A 26926-nucleotide genomic window follows, 5' to 3' on the forward strand; every position below is an offset into this window, starting at 1 on the left:
ACTTGTTGGACTCAACACAACAAAACCAGAAAGAACAAAACCATAAAGAGTTGCAATAGTGTGTACATTGTAAAAGTTGGTTTAAAACAACAAGCCTTTGCAATGTATTTAATATATTTTTTTGCCGTAGAAACTTTCTACAAGTGAGCCAGACATTACTAGTGTAGTCTGTATATCAGGTAGTGTTGGGTAGTAATGAGTTTAATATTGTAATAATATTAGTTTCCTCAGTAACTAGTAGTATAACTAATTACTGTAACAGAGTAATATTATGGTTAACCTTCCCCAAAAAGTTACAATTCATTCATTCAGATAGAACTCTCTACCTGTGACACACGCGCGCACGCCTGGACACGATCTGCAAGAGTCAAAACCACAGGAGCATAGAAACACAAGTAATATAGGCTATGTAGGTCACATGCACTAGGTCACATCAAGTGTGCACACACACACACACACACACACACACACACACACACACACACACACACACACACACACACACACACACACAGAATAGAGAACAGGTGGCAGCGTATGGTAGAATTTTAGAATCATCTGTCCTGAAGCTTAAAAAAGGTGAATCTAGAAAAAGTGTACAAATCTTAGCCAATCAGGATTGAATATTAATCACACGTGTGTACCGATTTGCGTGATGATTGGATAAAATCTGTAGGAGTAATATATAAACATTTGTTCAACAAAAATCGGCCTCCTGGTGGCGCTGTAACAGGACGATGTGAAACATTTGGGTCAGAGGTTCTGCTCTGGCCTCCAGGGAGTGTGTGGTCAGTTTCACTGTGGATCACGCCAACGATGCAGTGGTTAGCTGATCACAGACCTACAGACAGACAGGGTGCAAAACTATTGGTTCTCAACCTTTTCAGGCCGTGACCCCCACAATAATCATATTTGAACTGGGGACCCCCATCCTGACGAGCACTAAGAGTTGAGGCATTACATTTTGTACAACACTATTGTGAAAATAGTAGATCTACATGCTCAAAATGCCTTGATGTGAGCATGTAGATCGGCTATTTTCACAATTTCTGCTTCTAATATCTGACAATTTGGCCAATGTTTAATTTGCCATTTTATTGGTATTTAAAACAATGTTACAGTTTACAGTTTACAGTTTAGGCATTTAGCAGACGCTTTTAATCCAAAGCGACTTACAATAAGCAGATAACATTACAATAATAAACAAGATAATATGTCAGTACATCATCAACAATATAACAAATGCAAATGGATATCTATCTAGAAAAAACACAATATAATCAAAGTTCTGAAAAAACCTAAAAAACAAAAACAAATGCTAACTAGCTTCATGTATTCATTGATTATTTTTCTGTAGTGCTAAGGGTTTAGGTGGAGTCTGAAAAGGTGAGTCTTCAGTCCACGGCGAAAGCTAGCGAGTGAGTCCGTTGTTCTAAGTGCGACAGGGAGTTTATTCCACAACTTGGGGGCCAGGAGGGCAAACTGTCTCGGACGAGTGGATTTTTGCCCTGGAGTTTTGAGCGAGGGTTCTGTCAGCATCCCTGTGTTGGCTGATCTAAGTGACCGGGTGGGGGTGTAGGGGTTGATCAGCTTCTGGAGGTATGGAGGAGCCATACCTTTGGCTGCTTTGAAGGTCAGCATCAGTGTTTTGTATTCAGTGCGGGCCGCAACCGGGAGCCAGTGGAGGCTGCGGAGAAGGGGAGAGACATGTGAGAACTTAGGCTGGTTGAAGACCAGTCGTGCCGCGGCATTTTGGATCAGTTGGAGAGGTTTAAGTGCACATGCCGGGAGACCAGTGAGGAGAGAGTTACAATAGTCAAGCTTTGATATGACAGATGTCTGAATGAGGAGCTGGGCTGCCTCCTGGGTGAGGAAGGGTCTGATAATAATAATAATGTTGCACATTAGTGTTCATGAGAAACAAGTCCCACCATAACACCACCCCCCCCTCACCGTGCCACCCACACCACCCCCCCTCCCCACACACACATCCTGTGCTTAGCTCTATAGTTTCACTATTGCTCACACAGAGTCAGAGGTTTGATAAAAAAAAAAGCATTGTCACACTCACAGCCCCTTTGGCCTCAGTCTGTCTGTCTGTCTGTCTGTCTGTCTGTCTGTCTGTCTGTCTGTCTGTCTGTCTGTCTGTCTGTCTGTCTGTCTGTTTTGATTGATTGATTGAATCATTTATTTGGACTGATAGGTGGATTTTCAGGGCAGCCTTGAAGGGGCCCAGTGAGGGAAACAGTCAAGGATGAGTTCCGCACCTGAGTGGCAGTAGCCTACTGTAGAAGGAAAATTTACCCATATTTCTGCCATACGTCTATATTATCAGGTCGTTGTGTGCACTTCCTCTGGTGTTGTAGTTGCGGGTGTCGCTAACTTTCTGAAGGTGTTTGGTCAGATATACAGGTACTGTGGGCGTTGAGGGCAGATTTGCATTTACTATTTTGAAAGTCAATCCCATTTTTAGTTGCTTAATCCTGTCGTCTGCATTGAGCCACCCTAGCAGGGACGTGCTGGGCCCCTGATTCAGCCCGGGAAAAAGAATTGGAGAGGCCCTCATTGGCACTCATTTAAAAAAATGATTTAAACTAGTGAAAACAGCCGATCTACAAGCACACAACGCCTCGCACCGCGAGGCGTTGTGTGCTTGTAGATCGGCTGTTTTCACTACTTTTGTGCAAACGGTTAAATTTTTACTTTTGTGTAGACAGTAAAATTTTTTCCTAATGGCCGGCCTGGACCGTGCCGGGAATGAACCGGCCGTTTGGGAGTTGTCCCGCTTTTCCCAATGGCCAGCACGTCCCTGCACCCTAGGCTAGCAAAGTGTGTGGGAGAAACGTGGGTCATGGGTCCCAGGTTAAGAAGTAGTCGAATCAGTTTGTTTTGGGACGTTTGGAGTTTAGTCTTTATGACATTGTGGTGTTTGAGTACCAGGAGGTGCAGGCGTAGTCATGGAGGGACTGAATGAGGGCCATCGCAAGAGTCCTGAGGCCCTGAGGGCACTCTTGTTGATAAAAGCAGACATTCTACCCAGGAATCTCGTTCTTTGATTTACCTTTTTTATTACCATTGTTGCCATGCTATCTGTCTGTCTGACTGTCTTTCCACAGGTGCTGCATTGAGGGTTGCACCTGGCCAGTGTTCCCAGGTCCCCCTTTTAAAGGAGAACTTCTCCCTAGAAGGTTATTTTACCTTTTTACCTTTAGTTTTTAGTTTTTTTCATAACAGGCAATCTTGTCCTTTCGCCCTACCCGACCACGGCATCAAATCGGAGCGATTGGTTATATAATATTGTTAATGCACTTAGCCTTTCTTGCTCGAAAACCCATTTTTAGATATTGTGTCATACATTAATGACTCTGGCAGACGCGGATCTAGCCATCAAGAAAAGAGTTAGGCATAGGCAAGCTGCAGCAGCAGTCAAGTGTACTCACCACCATCCAGAAGAATTAGATTTAATAGAGATTTTTTTATTAGATTTGTACTCACTGTATGGTCGAGTGGTCACGATAGTGTGTCCATGCATCTCTGTTATGCAACTTTGGGAAAGTTGTAAAGGCTTTGGTGGTGATCTTGTACAGTTTCCATAACATCTCCTCATAAAGAACTTCAATCGAGTGTATAATGTTTGTTTTATATGGGTTGTTAGTTGTCCTGCGTGCCTTCCATAATTCCCATGGGCCATGGGTTAACAGTGCGCATTGCAAGATGACGCTGAAATGGACTGCTGTCTTCTCTCTCCCCCCAGCGCCCCCGTTCGCAAATTAATGTGTAGGCTAAACTGTTCTGATAATACAACTTTGTTTTGGTGTCCATTCATCATGTATAACTTAAACTGCGCGCTCGTATTCCAAACCAATGCAGCTCACAGAGTTTAGCGACAACATAACAAACCGACAACTAGGGCCAACCCAGCAACAACTATCGTTTCCTGTCTTACTTTCACAATAAAGTGTCTCCCGCTTACCTCCCAATGCAGCTTATTTCACGCAGGTTATTATTAACAGGAAAAAGGTGTAGCTTAACCCGTGTGTTTTTGTGCAACCAAACGTGCATGGGAGAGAGAGTGATGAGGGTGAGAGAGAGAGAGAGAGAGAGAGAGAGACATTGAGAAACAGAGAGAGAGAGAACTGCCGTTGTTTAGGAGTAGTACTGCACTTGGGTATCACACTTCTCTCCGTCTGACCGTCTCTCCCGATTTTGCTAGCCCCGAAAACTACCGGTGCTAGTCCGGAAACTAGTGGTGCTTAAGCACCAAAAGCCACCGCGTATCTCCGCCACTGGACTCTGGTCAATCCACGGTCTTGTTTCGCACAGGTCACCACCTTTATTCGTTTACAAGAGTAGCTGCACAGATGTGGTTTCAAACGTGTGTTCAAAGATCTGCATTTTTAGATCCACTGAGGATGCTATTGCTCACTTATTACACACTGTCCTTTCCCACCTGGAGAATAGCAAGGGGAAAGTGTTGAACTATGCAAGACTGCTGTTCATTGACTATAGTTCAGCTTTTAATACGATCCTCCCCCACACCCTCGTCACTAAGCTCAGGAGCCTGGGGATGGGAGATGCCCTCTGCAGGTGGATCCTGGACTTCTTGACGGGAAGACCTCAGGTGGTGAAGGTGGGCCGGCACACTTCATTTTCCCTCACCCTCAACACAGGGGCCCCCCAGGGCTGCGTCCTGTCACCGTTACTGTACTCCTTGTACACGCACGACTGTGTAGCCACCGCAGACTCCAACACCATCATCAAGTTTGCCGACGACGCCGTTGTGATAGGCCTGGTCCACAACAACGACGAGACGGCCTATCTGGACGAGGTGAGGCGTGTGACACAGAGGTGTCAGAGAGACAATCTCCACCTTAATGTCGGTAAGACCAAGGAGCTGCTGGTGGACTTCGGGAGGAAGCAGGTGCGGAACTACACCCCTCTTATCATCGACGGGACCCCCGTGGAGAGGGTGAAGTCATTTAAATACCTCGGTGTCCAGATTGACGAGGATCTGACATGGTCCACCCACCTGGACACTGTGGTGAAGAAAGCTCAACAAAGACTATACCATCTGAGGCGGCTGAAGAGATTCCGATCCTCTCAAAGCGTCCTGAAGAGCTTTTACACATCCACCATTGAAAATTTAGTGACTGGGAACATCACCGCCTGGTACGGTAACACCACCGTACAGGACCGCAGCGCGCTGCGGAGAGTAGTGCGTTCAGCTGAGCACACTATAGGGGCGGAGCTCTGTGGCCTCGATACCATCTATACAAGGCGGTGCAAGTCTAGAACAGTGAAAATACTACGAGACCCCAGTCACCCCAACCACGGACTATTCTATCTCATCAGCTCAGGGAGGGGGGGGAGGAGGTACCAGTCACTTATGGCAAAAACAGAGACTCAAGAGGAGTTTCTTTCCTCAAGCCATAAGATACCTAAATGGCACTGACTAAAGACACTTTGCTTTTGTTTGTTTGTTTTTTAAGGCACTTTTGAACACCTTATTTGTTTTGTGCAATAACCCCGACATTATTACTGTTTTCTATGTCTGTCTTGTTTTGTTTTTGTGGCATATGCTTTGAGGAGTCGTCTATGACATTTCACTATTGTAAAATATGTGACAAATAAACTCTGAACTGAACTGAACTGATTTTAACAACAACAATGGCTGCGTGCTGTTAATATTACAGTGTGGATGGAATACTGTCAGTATTTTCCAGTGAGATAAATAAGCGTATTAACAATATAACCAATCACTCCTGTTTGAAGCCAGTGGGGTTGCCCGGGTAGCTCAGTCGGTAGAGCTCTCGCCTTTGTACCGCAAGGTCATGGGTTCGTTTCCGGGCACCGCCAACTCAGCGTATGAGTAGCACGGCTTGGCAAGTACTGGGAGCTGATGGTAGGTGTGGCGCTCCACCTCAGCAGTCCATCTCCCAGGGGTCTAGCGCATTGTACCGGGGACAGACTCCCGCGTGTTACCGACTGATACCGACAATAAGCCACTCCTGACCTACTTGGGGTTGGAGAAAAGGACAAGATTGCCTGTTGTGGAAAAAAAAATAGAACATCTGGACTTCTTCCACCACTGCATGCAGGTAAATGTATAAAAGACAAAGGATCATGTTGACCAAACCCATGAATCAGAAAGAACATTTGAAGTCACTTATCGAGGCTGTAACAAAAGTTTTATTTCAAAGCAAAGCAAGTTCCATCTTGTTCTCATGATGGTGTCAATGCTGCATGTATCAATAATCATGATTTTAGTAAACACAACATCAATGTTTTTAGTATTGTTGACGCTTGACCAAAATAACTGCCTTTGAAATTAAACAGAAAAGGAGAAAACGTAAAGTTTCAACTGACTTCACCACATGTTTGAAATAAACTGACCTAAACATTTGTGTTGAGATAATGTCCTACTTGTCATCCTTAGAAAGACTTGAAACAAACCTACAAGAAATGTCAACAATGCCAACACTCATTAAACTGAATAACAGTTCAATTATGCTAAAGTCATACTGTGCAACTTGTTCAATTAACCCTAAGTTGTTCTTTCACAGGTATATTTGTCACCATAACCATGCCACATTAATGCACACTATTACATTCTTCTGCCCCCGACACTCATGCCCAAATGACGTAGGCACCGGAAAACTGGAAATATATTTATTTTTATGTTAAAATTAACTAGATCTGTTGGATACCGGCCTACTCGGGAACGATGCTGTGTGGAAAGCGGACTGACTAACTAATCAAATAATCAAAGGCCTATACGGGGATTATAGACGGCCGGTAGACCTACTGTACGTAGGTACAGAGATTTGACAAATTGTTGCGTTCCAAAATATCCTAATGCACTAGGACCAGCATTCCATATCATTACTTCCTCAATGATAATGGATCTACCTGAGGTGTTACTGAAAGGAATGTTAACCGTAGGCCTGTGACAACTTCATTTGCAAATTGCAACCATTTCTATTTCAAGTAAATAATGAACCGATATTCACTTTAATGAGCGTGTGTGGTGGAGTGACTACTTAAAGTATCAAAAGCGAGACGGTGTGTGGAAGCAGAGAGGGGAGTGATGAGAACAAAGGCAGCGGTGGGAGCTAATGTTTGGCTAGCTGTTAGCTAACGCTTGGCTAGGCGTGCAGGGTGGGCTTCTGTCTCCCGGCAGGATGAACGGGACCGCCTCCGTCTCACTGGGGAGAGACGCTCACGATACACCGGATGCTGTGAACAAAAACAAACAAAAATGAAATATTAGTTCACCGCAACACTGCAGAACTTCACCTCCTTAACCCATTTAGGCCTACGATTATTGACTGCTTTAACTATTGAAAAATAGCAGATATATAAGCTCACAGCACGGCACCGAGTGCCGCGCTGCGAGCTTGTAGATCTGCTATTTTTGAAAAATCATGTTTTTTTTTGCAAGTCTTTGAATATATCCACTCAAAAGCTAACATTTGTAACTTTAATATTTGCTTCTGGGTGGTCCCTGGAACAACATATTTTGAGATGGGGGTCCGCGGCCAAATACCTGTAATTTTGGGGGTCCTTGACATGAAAAGGTTTGAGAACAGCATGATGTAGAAGAAGGATTTTGAAGTCGGGTCAAAGATCGGGTTAAATATATTCAAAGACTTGCACTCATTTTCACGATTTTTCAAAAATAGCAGATCTACAAGCTCGCAGCGCGGCACTCGGTGCCGCGCTGTGAGCTTGTATATCTGCTATTTTTCTAAAGTTAAACCATAAAATGATGGTTAAAGTGGTTAGAATCTAACGCGACTCGGGCACGTTCCAGGTATTTGAGAGTTAAAATACAATGAAATATAATCATATTAATAGTAATAGTAATAACTTGGGGAAATTGGAATTGTGGTTGCACTGACGCGAGTCGCACACATTTCAAGTGTGCCATTTGAAAACGTGCAATTTCTGGGTTCACACTATAACGAAAAAAAAAGAAACATTGCATGGATGCACCTTGGACGTATCCGCAGTGATGCAGCCCAGTGACTCAGCCGGGGTTGATGATCAAGTCCCGACTTACGTCCCAGTAGCTACCCACGATCAGTCCCATTAGGGAAAGACGGGGCCTCTCACTCCGCCGCTCCGGAACTACTCTGCCGAGACTGGGAGAGGCAATGCTTGGAATTAAGGACCAGGCTCTGTGGATTGACTCATGTCCTCGGGCCCCTCCTACTGTATGTCTCACCAGGTCCACTCCTGCTCTCACCAGGTCCAGGACCTGTGCTTTGCACCAGACTCCCAGTACCAGACATGTCATTTCAGGAGCGGTGGATTCTTGAGCCGCAATGGTACTGCAGGCGTCTAGAAGGTACCGATTCATTCCGCCTTACCATTTATATTTCATGTTGTGATGTCATGTGAAGCTTGACCAATCCTGTCTGATTTGACATTATCCCTGCAAGGCCCAGCGTTGCTTTTTGGCAACATTTTTTTAATCATTTTTTAAAAAATGTTATAATTAGTTTTCCTGTTTTTTTCACATTAACATCACCATTAAATCCTATTGTTTAGTATTACACAATATTTGTATATAAATACCCCCCACAGAGGCTGACATTCACACCTCCCAGAGAAGTTGAAATTCCAGCGTCAGGACGAACAACATCTCACTTTTTAACTGAAGCTATTCCTCACTAAAACATAAGTAAAATGCCTGTAATATTTTTTTTCGTGATCATTAGAATGTCTAGAACACGTGCATATGTTAATATTGTGAAAAATATCCCCAAAAATCAAATTAGAGCATGATTTATGATTTATGGCTATAAAACTTTACAAAAACATTATTATCTTTTTTAAATTACATTTTCCTGTGATTAGGAATCCTACAACACCATTTTTTTTTATTTATTTTTTTTGGCCAGTAGAAATTAATTCGGGTCTTCGGGTCGGGACATAATGGACTTTTGGGGGTTTTGCAGTTACAGAAATCTTTACATAAAAGGTCCATTGAACTCAATGCACTTTTGGGGGTTTTGGGGTTACAGAGAGCTCACAAGGATTGCTATCATGTGCGTGTGTGACGGAGCACAGGAGAGTGTTTTCCCTACCATCGTCCGTGCTTCATCAGTTCGATGGCGTCGTTGATCTTGTCCAGGTCCATGTTGTGGGTGATGAACTCGTCTATCATCACCTTCTTCTGCAGGTACTTCTCCACCATCTCTGGTACACCGTCCTTGCTCTTGAAACCTGAGACACAGGCACACACACACACACACACGTTTTTATTTGGCTATATACAGTTGTTAATGCAAATATTTTTTTTTACTCAAAATTCTATGTAAGAGGACTATGCACCCCCCGCGGACACACAGAAAAATAGATAGCCGGGGAGCCACTGTGCCAAAATGAGAGAAGACCTGTGATGTCATGACAAATTTTAGTTTTTCCTATTAATTTGGTCATTAAGGTACACAGAATGAGAGGCCTGCTCTGCCGGAAACATTTGCGAAAAAAAGTTTCCCATTGACTTCACTATAGAGGGTATGCACATGCATAAAGTGAATGGCAAATCGAGTGGCAAATCGAGTGGCAAAGTGAGTTGCAAATTGAGTTTAACATTGTTTGACGTCATTTAATGCAATCAGATAGGACTTTTCTGTTTGGATGTATGGGCTGTCAAGACCAGAAAGTAGTTTTTTTGCCACTCAGTTGTCGCTCCCGCATAACTTCCGGGTATGATGATGATGTCACGCGCATACCCTCTATACTGGAAAAAATCGCACCCGTGCGAAGTGAGCGGTGCAAATATATTTAGGGAGATACATTGTGGACAGTTTTCAAGCCTTGTTTTTCTTTAAATAATCTATAATAATAATAATAATGCTTTGTGTGTCTTCAATCAAATGGCCGTGATCGATCAATAACTGTTCTAACCATGAATTAGCCGAATTCAACATGAGCAGTTTAGTATTCACAATCTGAAATCTGAACCTGAAATCGCACCCGTGCGAAGTGAGCGGTGCAGAAATATTTAGGGAGTACCAGTAAGACTCCCTAATCGGGAGATGGTCGCTTATCTCCACAAATAGGGCAAAAATGTTTTTTTCCAAAATCTTCCTGATCCATGTTGATGACATGAGTGTAGACATGCTGTGTAGTGATTTCCGTGATTTTAGGGCAAAATCTGTAGGAGCAGTGTCCAAAAATGTGTTTTTTAAAAATCGGCCTGAAGGTGGCGCTATATGGGACAGATTCATGTTGATGGGATGAGTGTAGACATACTGTGTAGCGATTTGCGTGATTTTAGGGCAAAAACTGTAGGAGCAGTGTCCAAAAATGTGTTTTAAAAATCGGCCTGCAGGTGGCGCTAGAAGAGGGCCATGTGAGAAATGAGGGGTGGGGTCTCCGCGTTGCCTTGGCGGACGAATAGGTACCGGCCCCGGCTCTCCCGGACGCTCCTAGCCCGAGTTACGGCATTTTATGTGAGCTGCAGTGGAGGGGGTCCTCCACTGGGGGCGCCACCACTTTTGCATCCGTTCTGGAGCACCAGGAGTGGGTGGTCCCCAGGAATTCCCCGTGAGCAGCCCCGTTGGGGTGGTCATTTGGTCATTTTTGCACATGTGGTCATTTTTTACACCAGGGGTCCTTGGAGGTTGTAGTTTGCCAGGTAAGGAGTGTGTGTGCAAAATGTGGCATGGATGGGGGCAACGGTTGTGGAGATATGAGCAGGGCAAAAGTGTGACGTGTGACGTGTCACTCACGGAGGGACATTTATTTACACCTGGGGGTCCCCCAGGGACCTGGGGGTCCCTGGAGCTCTAGGGGTCCTTGGAGGTTGTAGTTTGGCAGGTAAGGAGTGTGTGTGCAACATTTGGCATGGATGGGGGCAACGGTTGTGGAGATATGAGCAGGGCAAAAGTGTGACTCACTCACTGACTCACTGACTCACAGACGGACAGCCGGTGGAGGTTTTGGTAGTAAATGCGACCTACGGTCGCAATGATATACTGTGAACTTTGATTTCAAGCCCTTTCTTCGCAATGTACCTACATAGCTTACTTACAGTCACAATGTGATGTGTTCACGTAGCATATGGAAATGTGATGTACTTACTCAACCTTCATAGTTCAACATGACATTCAAGACCTCAAAGATGAATTCTACATTACCACGATATTTCTAGCGTCTTGAAGATATGTAATCTCATCAGCATAGAGTAGACCCATCATAGCTCCACTCCACCCCAACCTTATAATCTGCTTCAAGGAAGAGCGAAGTAGCATAGACTTAGAAGGTCCCAAACTGAATAATTCACATCAGATCCACGCAACAGGACTAGGAGACGCGAAGAAGAAACATTCGTTACCTCTAACATACGTTGTGAATCCTCATGTTATCGGATTCACGGGGGCAGTGTTGTCGAGGAAACGAGCATGATACGTCACGTCACGGCATGACGTCATATTTAGTTATAAATTAGCTATATACAGAAGAATATAGTAGTATACAGATTTACAGAGACATCTGGAGATAGATTCAGATACCGAGACTCATAGAAGAATATTGAATAGATCTCTCCATGTCCCTCTCGCTGTCTTTCTCTCTGTAGGGAAAGGAACGTGGCACTTGAACATTATGTCGGATGATCTAAAATAAATGTTTCTTGAAGATGGGGGATCGCAAAGATGTGTTTCCCCAGTTCCACTCTCCCACCCAACAACAACAAATAGGCCTACAGTATATGGTCACCTATGGCATGATGACAGCATCCTACATGTAGGCTACAGTACATCCAATTTGCTGAAATCAAGGCTTCAAAACTGAACTCCACAAAGCAATGGATGACGTCATGGGTAGATCTGTCGTCAGCGTAACGGATATAAAAGCAGCAGTCAAACCAACACAGGTAATTTCTCCAAAAGCGGATCACAATTGTCTGGTATCGCACGAGCAGCGAGCACCACATAAAGGCTGAAATGCCCGCCACCATGATTGACACGGAAGGAGCCCCAGCGCCAAAGGTCGTCCCACCAAAGGTCATCCCCTTCTTCCCGACATTTCAAAGTTATTTGGCCATGGGAGATCAGTTGTACCAAAAGGGGCACTATATCAAAGCTATAGAAAGCTATTCCATGGGATTAATGCTCAAGGTGGAAGACAAGGACTGCCTCGCTGAGCGATCTAAATGTTTCCTGGGGGGGATGGGGGATCCAGAAAATGCTTTAAGGGACGCTGAGGCATCTCTTAAACATGACAAGACATTTTACAAGGGATTGTACTGTAAGGCAGAGGCACTGTGCACCATGAGGGATTTTGAGTCTGCACTGGCTGTTTACCATAGGGGACGGAAGCTGCGTCCAAATGTGGCTGACTTCAGACTCGGCATCCAGAAGGCAGAGGAAACTTTGGAAAGGACTGCGGGGGAAACCTACCGGTGTTATTCATCACCTGAAGAAAGACAAAGAATACCTGGAGAAGTGGGACCTAAGGACCTAAGGAGAGACCCAACTGTTGATGGTGCCTGATTTCCTGGAGCTCTTCAGGGAGAGAGCCACCGCCCCCTTCTTTGTGTTCCAGGTGTTCTGTGTGGGGCTGTGGTGTCTGGATGAGTACTGGTACTATAAGGACCATAAGCTGGACTTTGCCATGTCTACATACCGGTACCTAAATATTAGAATACATGAGGATAGTGCATTCTAATGACCCTGAAAGGTCATGTTAAAGGGCCTACACCATGCTTTTAAAACTATATTTTTTGTATAAATATATGCTCAAAATTGAGTCTTAGACAGGTTTTAACCCTCAACAAACACTCTGACCATTCCTTTGTTTGTTCTAGCTCTACTATAATGAGGCTCTCCAGCTGCAATACCAAAGACGGCCTCTGTTTGCTCAGTGGCGCATCTAGTGGGGTTTTTCCAAAGAAAAAAAAATTTTTTTGAAAAAAAATTTTTTTTGATTTTTTTTTTTTTTTTTTTTTTTTTTTTTTTAAACAGAAACGTGTGTGACGTCACACGCGTCAATTCTCAGAACAGCACTGTTCTGAGAGCTTCTCATCTCTGTCTTCCCAAAACCAGAGAAAGACACACTTGTCAGAAATAGGACTTTGTGAGGATAGAAGGTGCCAGTGGGACACCAAAAAAAGGTTTTAAAATAGAAAAAGTGAAAATTCATGGTGTAGGTCCTTTAAGATACTTTGAAGACAAAGTCATTCGAAAAGACAAGTCTGGCATGTGTTATTTCTGTTGGGACGATATTTGATGTCTTCTTGCAAATGATGGCTGAGAAGCCCAAGACCAAAGAGCATGAAGAGCAGCTGGAATGTCATGCACAGTTTCTATTGCTTTACTTTAACCACAATGACAAAAGGATCTGTAGAGTTGCAGACAAATACTGGACTTGTTTGGTCGAGACTTTCCCACATCTGCTGTGGAGTGGTTCTAGACATTCTAGACATCTTGCAAACATTCTCTCTGTCACTCAGTGCTGACATCCGCAAGGATCTGCCAAACATGACATTATTATAGGTATCACCTTCATGATCACTGTCCCAGTTTAGCCAGAAGGCCGGCAAGATGAGAGACCGATTGTACAAAATTCAACAGTAGTTGCAGATCCAAAGAGGAGAAGGAGGTTCTACTGTATTTTCGCTCCCATGAAGTGTCCAGGATATGGAGTTGGTTAGGCGTGGTAAAGCTTGTACTTCGATCTACATGATAATCATAAGCTGTTTATTTATATTCTTTGAATTTCAAAATTGTCTTGAGCTGGATATCTCTATAATACATGAAAACAAACCACACTTTTAGACAGGGCCCTGTGATTAAAGCGCTCTGTCTAAAAGTGTGGTTTGTTTTCATGTATTATATATAGATAATACATGACTCATACAATTGAGAAATTCAAATGAACTATTTTGAAATTCAAGGTTAGCACCGCTCAATAATTTTTTATGACGTAATTTAGGCGGCCTAAGCGCGTTCTAAATCAGAGTTAACCAATCGGGTGCCTATGTGACTATGACATCATGGACAGATCAACAGAATCGAAGTGTTTCATTGGTCTAGTGGACTCATGTCATCATCATTTGTGATAAGCTGTTTATTTATATTCTTTGAATTTCAAAATTGTCTTGAGCTGGATATCTCTATAATACATGAAAACAAACCACACTTTTAGACAGGGCCCTGTGATTAAAGCGCTCTGTCTAAAAGTGTGGTTTGTTTTCATGTATTATAGATAATAATACATGACTCATACAATTGAGAAATTCAAATGAACTATTTTGAAATTCAATGTTAGCACCGCTCAATCATTTTTTATGACGTAATTTAGGCGGCCTAAGCGCGTTCTAAATCAGAGTTAACCAATCGGGTGCCTATGTGACTATGACATGATCATGGACAGATCAACAGAATCGAAGTGTTTCATTGGTCTAGCGGACTCATGTATTATATAGTATAGATAATAATACATGACTCATACAATTGAGAAATTCAAATGAACTATTTTGAAATTCAATGTTAGCACCGCTCAATAATTTTTTATGACGTAATTTAGGCGGCCTAAACGCGTTCTAAATCAGAGTTAACCAATCGGGTGCCTATGTGACTATGACATCATGGACAGATCAACAGAATCGAAGTGTTTCATTGGTCTAGCGGACTCATGTCATCATCATTTGTGACATCATTTGTGACATCATTTTTTTTAAGCGGTCTATAGGAGCGGTTAGCACCGCTCAAAAAACACACACAAAAAAATGCTTTAAGTAGCATGTGAGGGGTCAAACTAGGGGTTCTTCGTGATTCTGAATCCATTTCAAAGCATTTGTTTTGCCTGAAAAACATTCCTTGGGCTGGATTTCAGCCTCTCAAACCTGTGAAAAGTGATGAGTCATCACTTTTCACCACTTGGGCTAGTTTTCTAGCCCTAAGAATGTTTTTCATGCAAAACAAATGCTTGCAATGGATTCAGAATCATCAAGAACCCCTAGTTTGACCCCTCACATGCTACTTAAAGCATATTTATTTTGGTGTGTTTCTTTCCTGTATAGTGAAGTCGATGGGACAGTGAATATAAATGGCCATAACTTTTTTTCCGCAATGTTTCCGACAGAGCAGGCCTCTCATTCTGTGTACCTTAATGACCAATTGAAGAGAAAAACGAAAATAAAAAGTATGTCATGATGTCACAGGTAAAACCCTATTCTTTGAGCTTTTGGGCCTGTGGCTCCCCGGCTAAGAGCACTTGCTCGGTGTAGCCGGGTTCCATTGATTATAGTGGCAGCGCACTGTTCCACGCAAGGAGTGGAGCAAATTCGCGCCAATTACATCCCCGGTGTAGCCCGGCCCTAAATAGACAGTGAATGCAGTGCTCTAGAGTTCAGTGTGTCGCAGTGATTTGACAGACCTCCAAACAGGGAGCCTTTCCAGGTGCGTCCAGCGATGAGCTGGATGGGTCTGGCAGCGAAGTCCTCCATGTCAGTCCATCCAACCAGAACACTGACCCCCCAGCCCTTCACACACGACTCCAACGCACTCCTCTGCACACGCACACACACACACACACACACACACACACACACACACACACACACACACACACACACACACACACACACACACACACACACACACACACACACACACACACACACACACACACACTTGTGTGACCACCATAGCACTGACCAAACCTTCACATGCCACTAGAATGCAGCCCTCTACACAAGACATGTACGCACACAATTCTAAGTATAATACAAATCTCTTCAATATAAAGTTAACCACTTTAAACCCTACATGATTGTGCAGAGTCCCTCAGGCCTCTATACTGTTTACCTGTGGGTAACTAGTATAGAGGTAACCCCCAGTGGGGTCCCCAAATGATTTTGGGGGGGGGGGGGGGGGGGGGGGGTCCCCAGATGATTAACTTAATGTGCAACATTGTTTTCTCACTCAACAGTAAACAAACCAACATAAAGTTTAACTGTATAGAGAGTATCTGCACATTACTAAAGTGACAATTTAAGGACCTTTTAATCTCTCTAAAATGACAAATTAAACATTGGCCAAATTCTCAAATATTAGAGGCAGAAATTGTGAAAATAACAGATCTACATGCTCACAACGCCTCGCAACGTGAGGCGTTGTGAGCATGTAGATCTGCTATTGCGCGTTGCAAGGCGTTGTGAGCATGTAGATCTGCAATTTTCACAATAGAACCGTGTTATACAAAATGTAATGCCTCAACTCTTAGTGCTCGTCAGGGTAGGGGAGTCCCCAGTTAAAATATGATTATTTTGGGGGGGTCATAGCCTGAAAGCTTTTGTACCACTGCACTATTGTACCCTTTCTCTCTCTCACCATGACTCCAACGTTGCCCACACACTCCAGAGAGAAGTCCACCCCTCCTCCGGTCATGTCGGCCAGCACCTGGCTGATGGGCTTGCTGTGGTCCTTGGGGTTGATGAACTCGGTGGCGCCCAACACCTTGGCCTTCTCGAACTTGTCTGGGTTGATGTCGATGGCGATGATCCTGCTGGCGCCCGCCGCCTTGCAGCCCATGACGGCCGCTAGACCCACGGCCCCCAGGCCAAACACTGCACATGTAGACCCCGCCTCCACCTGCAGGGGGCAGTGGGGGACAGTAAAATGCCTATGAGATTGTTTTAGATTTTTGATTGATTTGGTTGAATACTTATACTTAAGTACAGATGAGCATTTGCCTGCCTGCAGGGAGCATTACTGGACATAAAAAGTATATATTTGCGATCAAAATTTTACATACACTTGCAAAGAACAAGTCCACTTTCCAATCATTTCTAAAATTCTTATTTTTCTGAGATGGGTTGATTAGAGCAAATATTTATTTTTGCATTAACTTATTATGGGTTTTCTGAAAATTTGACCATATCAGCTGGGTCAAAAATCAACACTAAAGGGAGTTGTTTTCCGACGTACAAATTTCCGAACTCTCATTCGGTCTAATGCTTTTCAGAAGTCGCGAGGGAAATAGTTTTATGTCGAAAAGGACCTTTTGACCGAAATCTTCGGTTTCAGTCGAAGTATGGACAGCCCTTTAGCCTTCACCTTCTAAAGGACCGCGTCAGCCATTTTCAACATTATCTTCATATTTTATTTGCCCCTCGTTAAAAAAAAAAGCAATCAGTGCCGCGCTGTGAGCTTATCTGCTATTTTTTCAATAGCTAAAGCATAACATAACAGTTAAAGTAATAATATGTAATAATGTGTTTCTCCCGGTCTAAATGGGTCAGGTCTGGGTCTCAGAAGAGGTAGAGGAGCAGTAGGTGGTGCAGCAGTAGGCCTTACCTTGGCAGAGTTGACGGCGGCACCGTAGCCGGTACAGATACCACAGCCCAGCAGACACACCTTGTCCAGCGGGGCAGCGGGGTTGATCTTAGCCACAGAGTGCTGGTTGAGCACTGTGTACTCTGAGAACGTACTGGTCCCCATGAACTGGAAGGTAAGAGAACATCAACACCTGGTTTGTCCAAAACCCAAAAGAAAGTCACCTGCGTTCCAAAGGAAATAGCAGATCTACAAACTCACCACCCGTTGCAATGTGACACGTTGTGAGTGTGTAGATCGGCTATTATTGTTGTGGGCTCGCCTGAAAGGCGAGACCAGTATGTTATCTTAATTATTTATATGGCGAGTTCCGTCGCAGACAGTACAAAGGCAGGGCCCTTAACCGATGAGGTGCGGAAAATCTGGGAGTGGTGTTAGCTGGAGTATTGGTTGAGCTTGACATGACAGTTAGCACGCTGTAGAATATAGTCACGAGCGAGCCCACACTGTTTCGTAGGAACCGTATTTCTAGTTATTATTATTATTAAACATTTTACTCATAATAACGGCAGATCTAGCTTGCACATTTTAAATAACCATTTGTTCCCATTTGTACACTCTTAAAGGTAGGGTAAGTGATTTCACCTAAGTTTCGGTTTCAGTTTCCATGTGGGTGACAGGCGGGGGCCTTCCGCCCCACTCTATCCTGATTGGGAAAAAAACGTCACCCAACAGTTTTGGTGGAACAACTAAAACTGCTTTTTTTTCTCCTCACAGGAGAAAAGGCTGGAGTCCAAATATGGACCAAACACTCTATAGTAACTACAGTAGTACTATCAGAACATAGACCCATTTTGTTATTATTTGAATTAACTGAAATCACTTACCCTACCTTTAAAGTTCCATGAATATTAAGGGTTAAACTGTGTACACACCTGGTAGAGCTTCTGACCCTTACAGCTCAACCTGCTGTCCTCCTCTGACATCACGTCATAACGCTCATCAGACCTGCACACAGTGGTGGGAAGTTAATAAGTACATTTACTCACTATAAAAAATAAATTAAAAAAAAAAAGTGCTATACAGGAGGCCAGAGGTGGAGGTAGTTATCACTTCTCCCATAGACAGGCGAGAAGTGATCAACAAATAGCGGATCTACATGCTCACAGGCGTTGTGAGCATATGTAGATCGTCTATTTTCACTATTAAACCGTGTTCTATACAAAATGTAAATGCCTCAACTCTTAGTGCTTGTCACTGTGGGGGGTGGGGGGTGGGGGTGGGGGGCTTGAAATATGATTATTCTTGAGGTCAAGGCCTGAAAAGGTTGAGAACCACTGGTCTAATGTAGCCTAGTAAACGACCAACTTCCGTTCTCCAGGATGAAATGGTTTCTGGAAGAGGGGCGGGTACGAGGCTAGGTCTAATGTACAGTGTGGATGTATGCAGTATTCTCTCTCACCATCCCTCCACACACAGGTTGGTCTTGGGGTTCTTGCAGAAGCGACACTCCCGACACTGGGCGATGAACAGAGGAATCACCTTGTCTCCTGTAGAGGACATACAACTTTAAAGCAACACGCTCTAAAGCCACTGTGAACACATTGGAATACCTAGAGAGGTGACCACTCCACTAACCTGTTACCATCACCCTTTTGACTGCACGTGTGTGAGAATGTGCTGTTTAATGACAATGTTTCGCTATCAATCAGGCACATGCACACACAGACATCAAAGGGGGCTTGAGCCCCTGCCCTTTTATCCGTCTGTAAAAGTGTCCACTCCAGACCATGAATGCAGTTTTTACTGTGGTGAAAGAAATGCATCCTCTTTCCATGTTGGTAGCATTAAAGAGAATTGCCTCGTCCAAACTCTCCTGAACTTGAACGCAGCATCTTATGTTGAAAGAATTGCCCTCTCTGTAGAAATCCATGCCGTTATGCCACATGTCCAGTTTTGCCTTTTTTATATAGTTTAGTGTGGTATCAAGTCCTGAAAATAGACGACCTCCAAGCTCACAACGCACAATGCGTTGTGAGCGTGAGGAGCAATTATATGAAGAAAATGGGTGAAGTGGTCCTTTAACCCCTTAATGTCCTTGACATAATAGAGATTATAGTTCTGATATTCTTGGCACAACGCTGTCATGTAAGTAAGGGAGTATAAGTGAGGGACGTTGGCTGACCTGGCTGGTACTCTGTGACGCCCGGTCCCACACTCTCCACGATGCCGCCACCCTCGTGACCCAGGACCGTTGGGAAGCCGTCCGCATGCTTCCCTTCAAACATGTGGTACAGGTCAGTGTGACACACCCCGGTGGCCACGATCTGCAATGACAACCACAGTGACAACCCACCTCAGATGTTACAGTTAGTGAGTGAGCTATAGAGCAGGGGTCTTCAACAGGGGGTCCGGGACCCCTAGGGGGTCCTCAGAGTTACTACAGGGGGTCCTCCAAATCTTTGTGTTGTAGAAACTTTTTTCGCCTTTTTTATATTAACCACTTGAACCCTAGCGTCCATATTCTGAGAACTTTAGCCAAAAATAGCAGATCTACAAGCTCACAACGCCTCGCAGCGCGAGGCGTTGTGAGCTTGTAGTTCGGTATTTTCAGCAAAGAGCTTTGGTGTAGAGGGGAAAAAGAGCAGACTAAGTACAGCATGAAAGGTCAAGTTAATTAAATATTGACAGTTCAAGTGGTTAAATATCTGAAAACACAAATTGACATGAATCCAAAATACACTGATGATCGTGCTGTCAAACGATGAAACTATGGAATCTATGAACAGATTGGGGGGGGGTCCCTGCTTCATCTCTCTCTCTCAACTAAGGGGTCCTTGGCCTGAAAACGTTGAAGACCCCTGCTCTAGAGGGTATGCATCATATGCCACTCACCTAGAGTAGCCAAACGTAAAGCAGCTTGAAGTATTGGAGTTTGTAAGCACTCGCTGGGAAATCCCTCCCGGCGACTCCTCACTCCTACTGACCAGTAACCTCGCGTCACCAGGCTTTCTTGGGGGAAAGCCTCCTGTTCGTTTACAACAGGCCGTTTGATTCGGTATAGGCGGAAACCACAAGCAGAAGAAGCGGCGTCGCTTTGTTTTGGTTCCCCCTGTTTGTTTCCCCAATCCCTACTAAAATGCTAGAGTAGCCTAGTGTAGTCGTAGCCTAGTAAACGGCAAGAAACAAATGAAATGGTTTCTGGAAGAGGGGCGGGTACGAGGCTAGTGTAGTCGTGCCAGTCGCTACGAGTTGGACTAAAAGATGCATATACCAAACAAATTTTCCAAAAGCAAAACTACGCCGCATCAAGGTGTTTATTAGGTAGGCCCTAAAAGTATGTCCTTGAGTGCAGGGGAATATTTTGGGTTAAAACTGAATCCGGTTTGATAGTTACGGCCAAAGTGTAGTCTGTCTAGGACTACAGCATGACGTAAAATGGTTTCCGCTCCCGACCGGATCAAACAAACCCTGAAAAGTGAAGGGATCCTATTCCTAGGCTAACTGACCAGAGATTTTTGATTTAGTCTTTTGAATAACACACCATTCAGTCTTAGTCCTGTCTTAGTCTTCTGAAATTGTTTTCTCTGCCAAGCAATGTGGAGCTTTCCAAACATTCTGTCAAACTCAAAGACCACACCCTGCATTTTACTGTCTTACAAACAGACAGAGAATCGGAGGGAATTTTAAGGTTACAAGATTAATTTCAGTTATGTTGCAAACTCTCCGGTTTCCATAATTTCCTGCTGCCTACGTGACTTCAATGCTCTCGTGGCCTCCTCCCTTTGTGGTCAGCCAACTGAATCTGGCTTCATCTGGGTGTCATTGAGTCACAATAAAACTGTCGGTGAGAGCATCGCCGTAAACCATGCCGTTATTCAGCACAGCGGTGTTGGACAGTTCTTTCTTTCTTTCTTTCTTTCTTTCTTGCATAAGTGACACATACATATTGAATCTGTCACACTATTGATATCATCTGTTTTGTTTTGTTTTTGACCTTTTTCTCTTTTTGAATAACACACCATTTAGATTGTCTAAACTTTGACTGTCCACCATTTGTCAAAATGTCTCAGACAGGCTAGAGACGCTTTTGAGATAATGAGGGCATTCAGGTACAGTTTACTTCCACACCCTTGATTATAGGCCTATTTACCGTCCATTCTATAGATTGAACATTTGTTTAGCGCAGTATGGCAGAGCCACTGTCCATACACAGTACTGGGCCTATACATATGTACAGTATATGTACAGTATATGTACAGTATATGTACAGTATATGTACAGTATATGTACAGTATATGTACAGTATATGAGCATGTGAACAACAAGGTCTTTGAATCTGGAATGTGAAAACTCCCACACAGGAATCCACTCCCTCCACAGCAAACACAGGTGTGTGTGTGTGTGTGTGTGTGTGTGTGTGTGTGTGTGTGTGTGTGTGTGTGTGTGTGTGTGTGTGTGTGTGTGTGTGTGTGTGTGTGTGTGTGTGTGTGTGTGTGTGTGTGTGTGTGTGTGTGTGTGCGCGCGTGCGTGCGTGCGTGCGTGTGTGTGTGCGGTACCTTGATGCGGATCTCGTTCTTCTGGGGAGGGGCCACCTCGATGTCCTCGATGACCAGAGGTTGGTTGGCTCCCCAGGCCACGGCCGCACGACACTTAATGACCTGAAACACATTCACAATGCCTTGCTCAAAGGGCAGTGTCGTAAAGTAACTAAGTCATTTTACTTTAGCAAATATTGTACTTTTACTCCACTACAATCATTTGAAAATGTTAGTTACTTTAGAATTTTACAGAACATACATTAATTAACCACTTAAGCACAATATACAATGTGACACATTATGAGCTTGTTGATCTACTATTTTCAAAAGATTAGTTTATATTTAAAACCTTGAAATGGGATATTCTTCGTTTGTACTTTTTTTTATGTAGACATACACATGATTGGATACATGCATGATTAAAATGTGTGTGCGTTTGTGAGTGTGTATGTGGCAAGCCTGGGATTTCATAATTTTAGGGGCAAGGCCACTTGGCCTTTAGTGTTGTAAATTCTTTAGGGCACAAGGCAAAATGCCAGGGCAGGAAGGCCATACAATAAAACAAGATCTTAGTAGTCCATTGAAAGAATTAATCGAATTTAAGGGTTAAGGATGATTTAATATGTAGACTATCAGTAGCGAAATAAATAATAGTTATGATCTGATCCATGCTCATTGCTAAGCCCTGCACCAATCAAAGTCCAGTGATGATTGGTTTAAAGATGGGGACTCGGGGGAGTTATGAATTCAGAATCTCAACAAAAGACACTGGTGTCTACATTCATGACCAGGGGAGGAAGTGGTACAGTGAGCTGGGGCATTAAGGCCACTGTGGCCTCAGGTGGTCATGCCATTGGTTTGAGGGGCACAAGGCCAACTGAGGGGCAACGGCGGCCTTCATGGCCTCCCATGGCCTACATGAAATTCCTGCCCTGGTATGCGCGCATCCTTTAATTACGCTTTGATTATGAGGCCATATGAAACTATCAAAATGTAATTGACTTCAGTCAGTCTGATCTATATTGTCTGATCTATATTATAAGCCAAGGACCCCTTAGCTGAGAGAGATGAAGCAGGGACCCCCTTTACACATTGTTTAAATGTGATGCAGATTTTAATCGATTTGATAGATTGACAGCACTGTCATCAGTCTATGTTGGATTCGTGTTTTTAGTCAACTTGGCCTCTAACTCTGAACTTGGTCTGCTCTTTTTTACCTCTGCACCAAACCTAATTGCTGAAAATAGCTGATCTACAAGCTCTCAACTCTGAGGACCTCCTACTGTAGATGGGACAACAGAAGGGCCAGGGTAAAGGTCCCGTGCAGTGTGCAGGGCAGTACAGTAAAACATGATAAAGAGGGATTTCCTCTGTTTGTTTGTTCATTAACACACACACACACACACACACACACACACACACACACCAGGACAGATCTTATCACCACACTTTGATCTCTGTGTGTGTGTGTGTGTGTGTGTGTGTGTGTGTGTGTGTGTGTGTGTGTGTGTGTGTGTGTGTGTGTGTGTGTGTGTGTGTGTGTGTGTGTGTGTGTGTGTGTGTGTGTGTGTGTGTGTGTGTGTGTGTGTGCGCGCGTGCATGTGATTTCATTACACAAGCACAAGGCTGTAAAAACTAATGACCACTCTAATTAAAGTGAGATCACAATGTAGTGATCATAAAACAATGTAAGCACTCTGACACGCTGTGAGCCTGTACATTATGGACAGGTACACATTAAAGTGTATTACAATACATGTACACTACAGTAATCTTTGAAAAATATATATATATATTTTTCTGATTGTTTTCCCCCCCAAAGGTGTAAGCTATCAAATAGTCTTAGAATTGTGTTTCTATAGCTGCTACAGAGGCTTAGTAATAGTTTTTCCAGGTCATTTTCAAATGGGACTTAGGCCTAAATGGTTAAGTTAGATCAGCTATTTTTACTACGTTTCATTGCTGGATGTCTGCTCCCCCCCCTCCCCCCCCTTATCAACACAACTTCCAGTGTTATGTATTTTGGCTCAGCACTCTGCCAACTTAAGCAATGTGGAGCCTTTCAAACATTCTGTCAAATGCAATGGCCAGGGACGTGCAGAGAATGTTAGAGAGGCAGGGGCTACAATTTCTAAAAGGGCCTTTTGGTGGAAATATAAAAAATATCTGACCTCCAAACGCGTCGCAGCCCGACACGTTGTGAGCTTGGAGGTTGGCTATTTTCGGTTTGTGATAGCACACTGAATTAAGCACAATCATCAAATCAATACTGGAGATGTGGCGTAACGGCATGGATTTCTACACAGAGAGGGTAATTATTTCAACGTGAGTGCATTCAAGTTCAGGAAACGTTGGACAATTCTGTTGGCAATTCTCTTGAATGCTGCCTTCAGGTATGGCATGGAAAGAGGGCATTTTCAATTCTTTCACTTCTTTTTAAAAACTGCATTCATGGTCTGGAGAGGGCCCTTTTTACAGACGGATAAAAGGGGCAGGGGCTCAAGCCCCCTTTGATGTCTAATGTGTTCAGGTCATTAAAGACCACACACTTTTTTACTGACTGGCGGTCTGACTGAGAATCGGAGGGAATTTTAAGGTTACAAGATTAATTTCAGTTATGTTGCAAACTCTCCGGTTTCCATAATTTCCTGCTGCCTACGTGACTTCAATGCATGCAGCTCTCATGGCCTCCTCCCTTAGTTGGCAGCCAACTGAATCTGCCTTCATCTGGGTGTCATTGAGTCACATGAAAGCATGTGGCGAAAGCATCGCCTTAAACCATGCCGTTATTCACCACAGCAGTGTTGGACAGTTCTTTCTTTCTTTCTTTCTTTCTTTCTTTCTTTCATATTGAATTTGTCACACTATTGATATCATCTGCTTTGTTTTGTTTTGTTTTTGTCCTTTCTCTATCTTTCTTTCTTTTTTTTACATGCACCTATATGCCTGTGACGTATATGACAATAACGTATATCACCTTCATTTCTCCAGGTTTAAAAGTCCTATTGAGATTAAAATATATTTTCCCAAAAAGTGACCTGGCCAAGTCAGCATTGTGAACACCGTTGCAACACAAACAAATAAACAGCAAACAGATACAACTGTCACACACTACCGCTAAATTAACACAATACCCACTACACATTCGTTTTTTTTTTCTTCCAATAGTTCAATTCAATTAAATATTGATGTCAAGACCTTCTACAGATCATTCCATTTAACCACTCAACCCCCCATAATTTCTGATCTACAGGCTAACAACGGCACACATGACTGTTTTTGGGAGAATAGAATTGGTGTAGAGGGGGGGAAATTTCACCCTTAGAGGCATGTAACTCTGAGAGTACAAATGTAACCCAACGGACCCTTACACAGGTCTGTCACCCTGAGAATGTCTACAAAAGAAACTAAATGGACCCTTATACAGGCCTGTAACCCTGAGAGGGTACACAATGGAACCAAATGGACCCATAAGGGTCCATTTGGTTCCATTGTGTACTCTCTCAGGGTTATGGGGGTCTTTGAAAAAGGTTTTATTAAAAGGTTTCAGCGCTGATGAGAGCAGTGTTTACCCACCTTCCCTGCGGTTGCCATGATGTCTCAGAGATGAGCAGGAGAGTTGAGATGAGGACAGGCAGGATGACGACAGCAGCACAGCAGAGTCCTGGGAACGTAGAAGTATAAGTTATGAAGTATATTATCGAGTATTTAGGCCAATGATTAACTATTGAAAGATAGCAGATATACAAGCTCACAGCTGCAAGCTTGTAGATCTGCTATATTTGAAAAATCTAGATTTCTTTTTTTTTTATATTTCTAGTATAGTATAGTATAGTATAGTATAGTATAGTATAGTATAGTATACTAGTATACAGTAGAATATAGTTTCAAATATTTTTTATTGTCAAGCACTTTCAAAATTGTCAAGCATTTTCAAAACAAACAGTAAACAGTGCTTAAAAATACAATACAATGAAAAAGAACAAATATTCTAGACGTACATTCCTCAAAATTGTTTACAACCAAGGCTGCCTTGTAACTCAAATATTTGCTTCTGGGTGGTCCCTGGAACAATATATTTTGAGATGGGGGGTTCCGTGGCCAAATACATGTAAATTTGGGGGTCCTTGACGTGAAAAGGTTTGAGAACCACTGATTTAGAAGAAGGATTTCAGAAGACATTATATAGAATCGGACTAAAAGATATTCAAAGACTCGCACAAGATGTTCAATATTTTTCAAAAAAATAGCAGATCTAAAAGCTCACAGCGCGGCACTCGGTGAGCTTGTATATCTGCTATTTTTTAATAGTTAAATCATAAAATAATGGTTAAAGTGGTTCAAATCTAAAAGTGACAAAGATTTGCATTCAGGTCTAAATGGATTAAGTATTAAAGTATGCTTATGTTTTAGAATCCTGGTCAAATACAAGTATAGGTAAGTATATAAAGTATATTACGTTTTAAGTACTAAGCTTACCTTTTAGAGTCCTGGTAAAGTATACCGTAACTATATAAGTAAGTTAGAAAGTATATCAAGTATTTAGTATTAAGCTTACGTTAGAGTGTTGGACCAGCAGGCTCACAGCAGCACAGCAGAGCAGAGGCAGCAGCAGAGGTTAATATACAGCCTGCTGGAGCATGCAGAGGAGGGACTACAACTATGACCAATACCAGTGGTGGTTCTCAAACTTGGGGTCGGGACACCAAGTGGGGTCCCCAAATTATTTTGTGGGGTCTCCAGATGATTAGCTTAACGTAAAAAAAAAAAGTCTCACTCAACGGTAAACAAACCAACATAAGTGTATACAGGGTATCTGCACATTTATAAAGTGACAATTTAAGGACTTTCAAGACCTTAAATTTGTTTTAATACCAAACTGGCCAAACTGTCAAATATTAAGTAAGCAAGAGGCAAACATTGTAAGGCATTGTGAGCATGTAGATCTGCTATTTTCACAATATATATTTATCTGTGGAACCGATTCACATTAAATGTAATACCTGCAATTCCAAGTACTTGTCAGGGTGGGGGTCCCCAGTTCAAATATGTTTATTTTGGGGGTCCTAAAAAGGTTTTGAGAACCTC

At 43.1% G+C, this 26926-nt stretch overlaps 1 protein-coding gene across 2 annotated transcripts; it reads right to left on the reverse strand.

Annotated features, from left to right (window-relative positions):
* Positions 1–6164: 6164 nt before the first annotated feature.
* Positions 6165–26448, reverse strand: LOC308306446 (alcohol dehydrogenase 1-like). Of its 2 annotated transcripts, none has more exons than XM_080751451.1 (11): positions 26397–26448; positions 25415–25502; positions 21857–21958; positions 19483–19624; positions 18760–18847; positions 18233–18305; positions 17319–17465; positions 16353–16613; positions 15397–15529; positions 9093–9231; positions 6165–7236 (listed from the first exon to the last, which is right to left on the reverse strand). In XM_080751451.1, exons 2-11 carry the CDS (start codon positions 25430–25432, stop codon positions 7203–7205), a joined length of 1137 nt encoding a protein of 378 aa, XP_080607577.1. In that variant the 5' UTR covers positions 25433–25502; positions 26397–26448; the 3' UTR covers positions 6165–7202. The 2 variants fall into 2 exon arrangements, with proteins under 2 accessions (XP_080607577.1, XP_080607578.1); XM_080751452.1 differs by having other exon boundaries at positions 26318–26402.
* Between the last annotated feature and the right edge of the window lie 478 nt (positions 26449–26926).

Source organism: Nannobrachium achirus (assembly GCF_963921795.1).
Source record: "Nannobrachium achirus genome assembly, chromosome: 20".
Classification (NCBI taxonomy): Eukaryota; Metazoa; Chordata; class Actinopteri; order Myctophiformes; family Myctophidae; genus Nannobrachium; species Nannobrachium achirus.

What these genes read in the sequence shown, in the direction of transcription:
- LOC308306446 (XM_080751451.1), bottom strand. An exon ending in AGGGTCAGAAGCTCTACCAG is followed by an intron (nt 17,466 to 18,232) that starts GTGTGTACACAG and finishes CTTACCTTCCAG; the next exon opens with TTCATGGGGACCAGTACGTT. An exon ending in CCGCCGTCAACTCTGCCAAG is followed by an intron (nt 16,614 to 17,318) that starts GTAAGGCCTACT and finishes TGCCCCCTGCAG; the next exon opens with GTGGAGGCGGGGTCTACATG.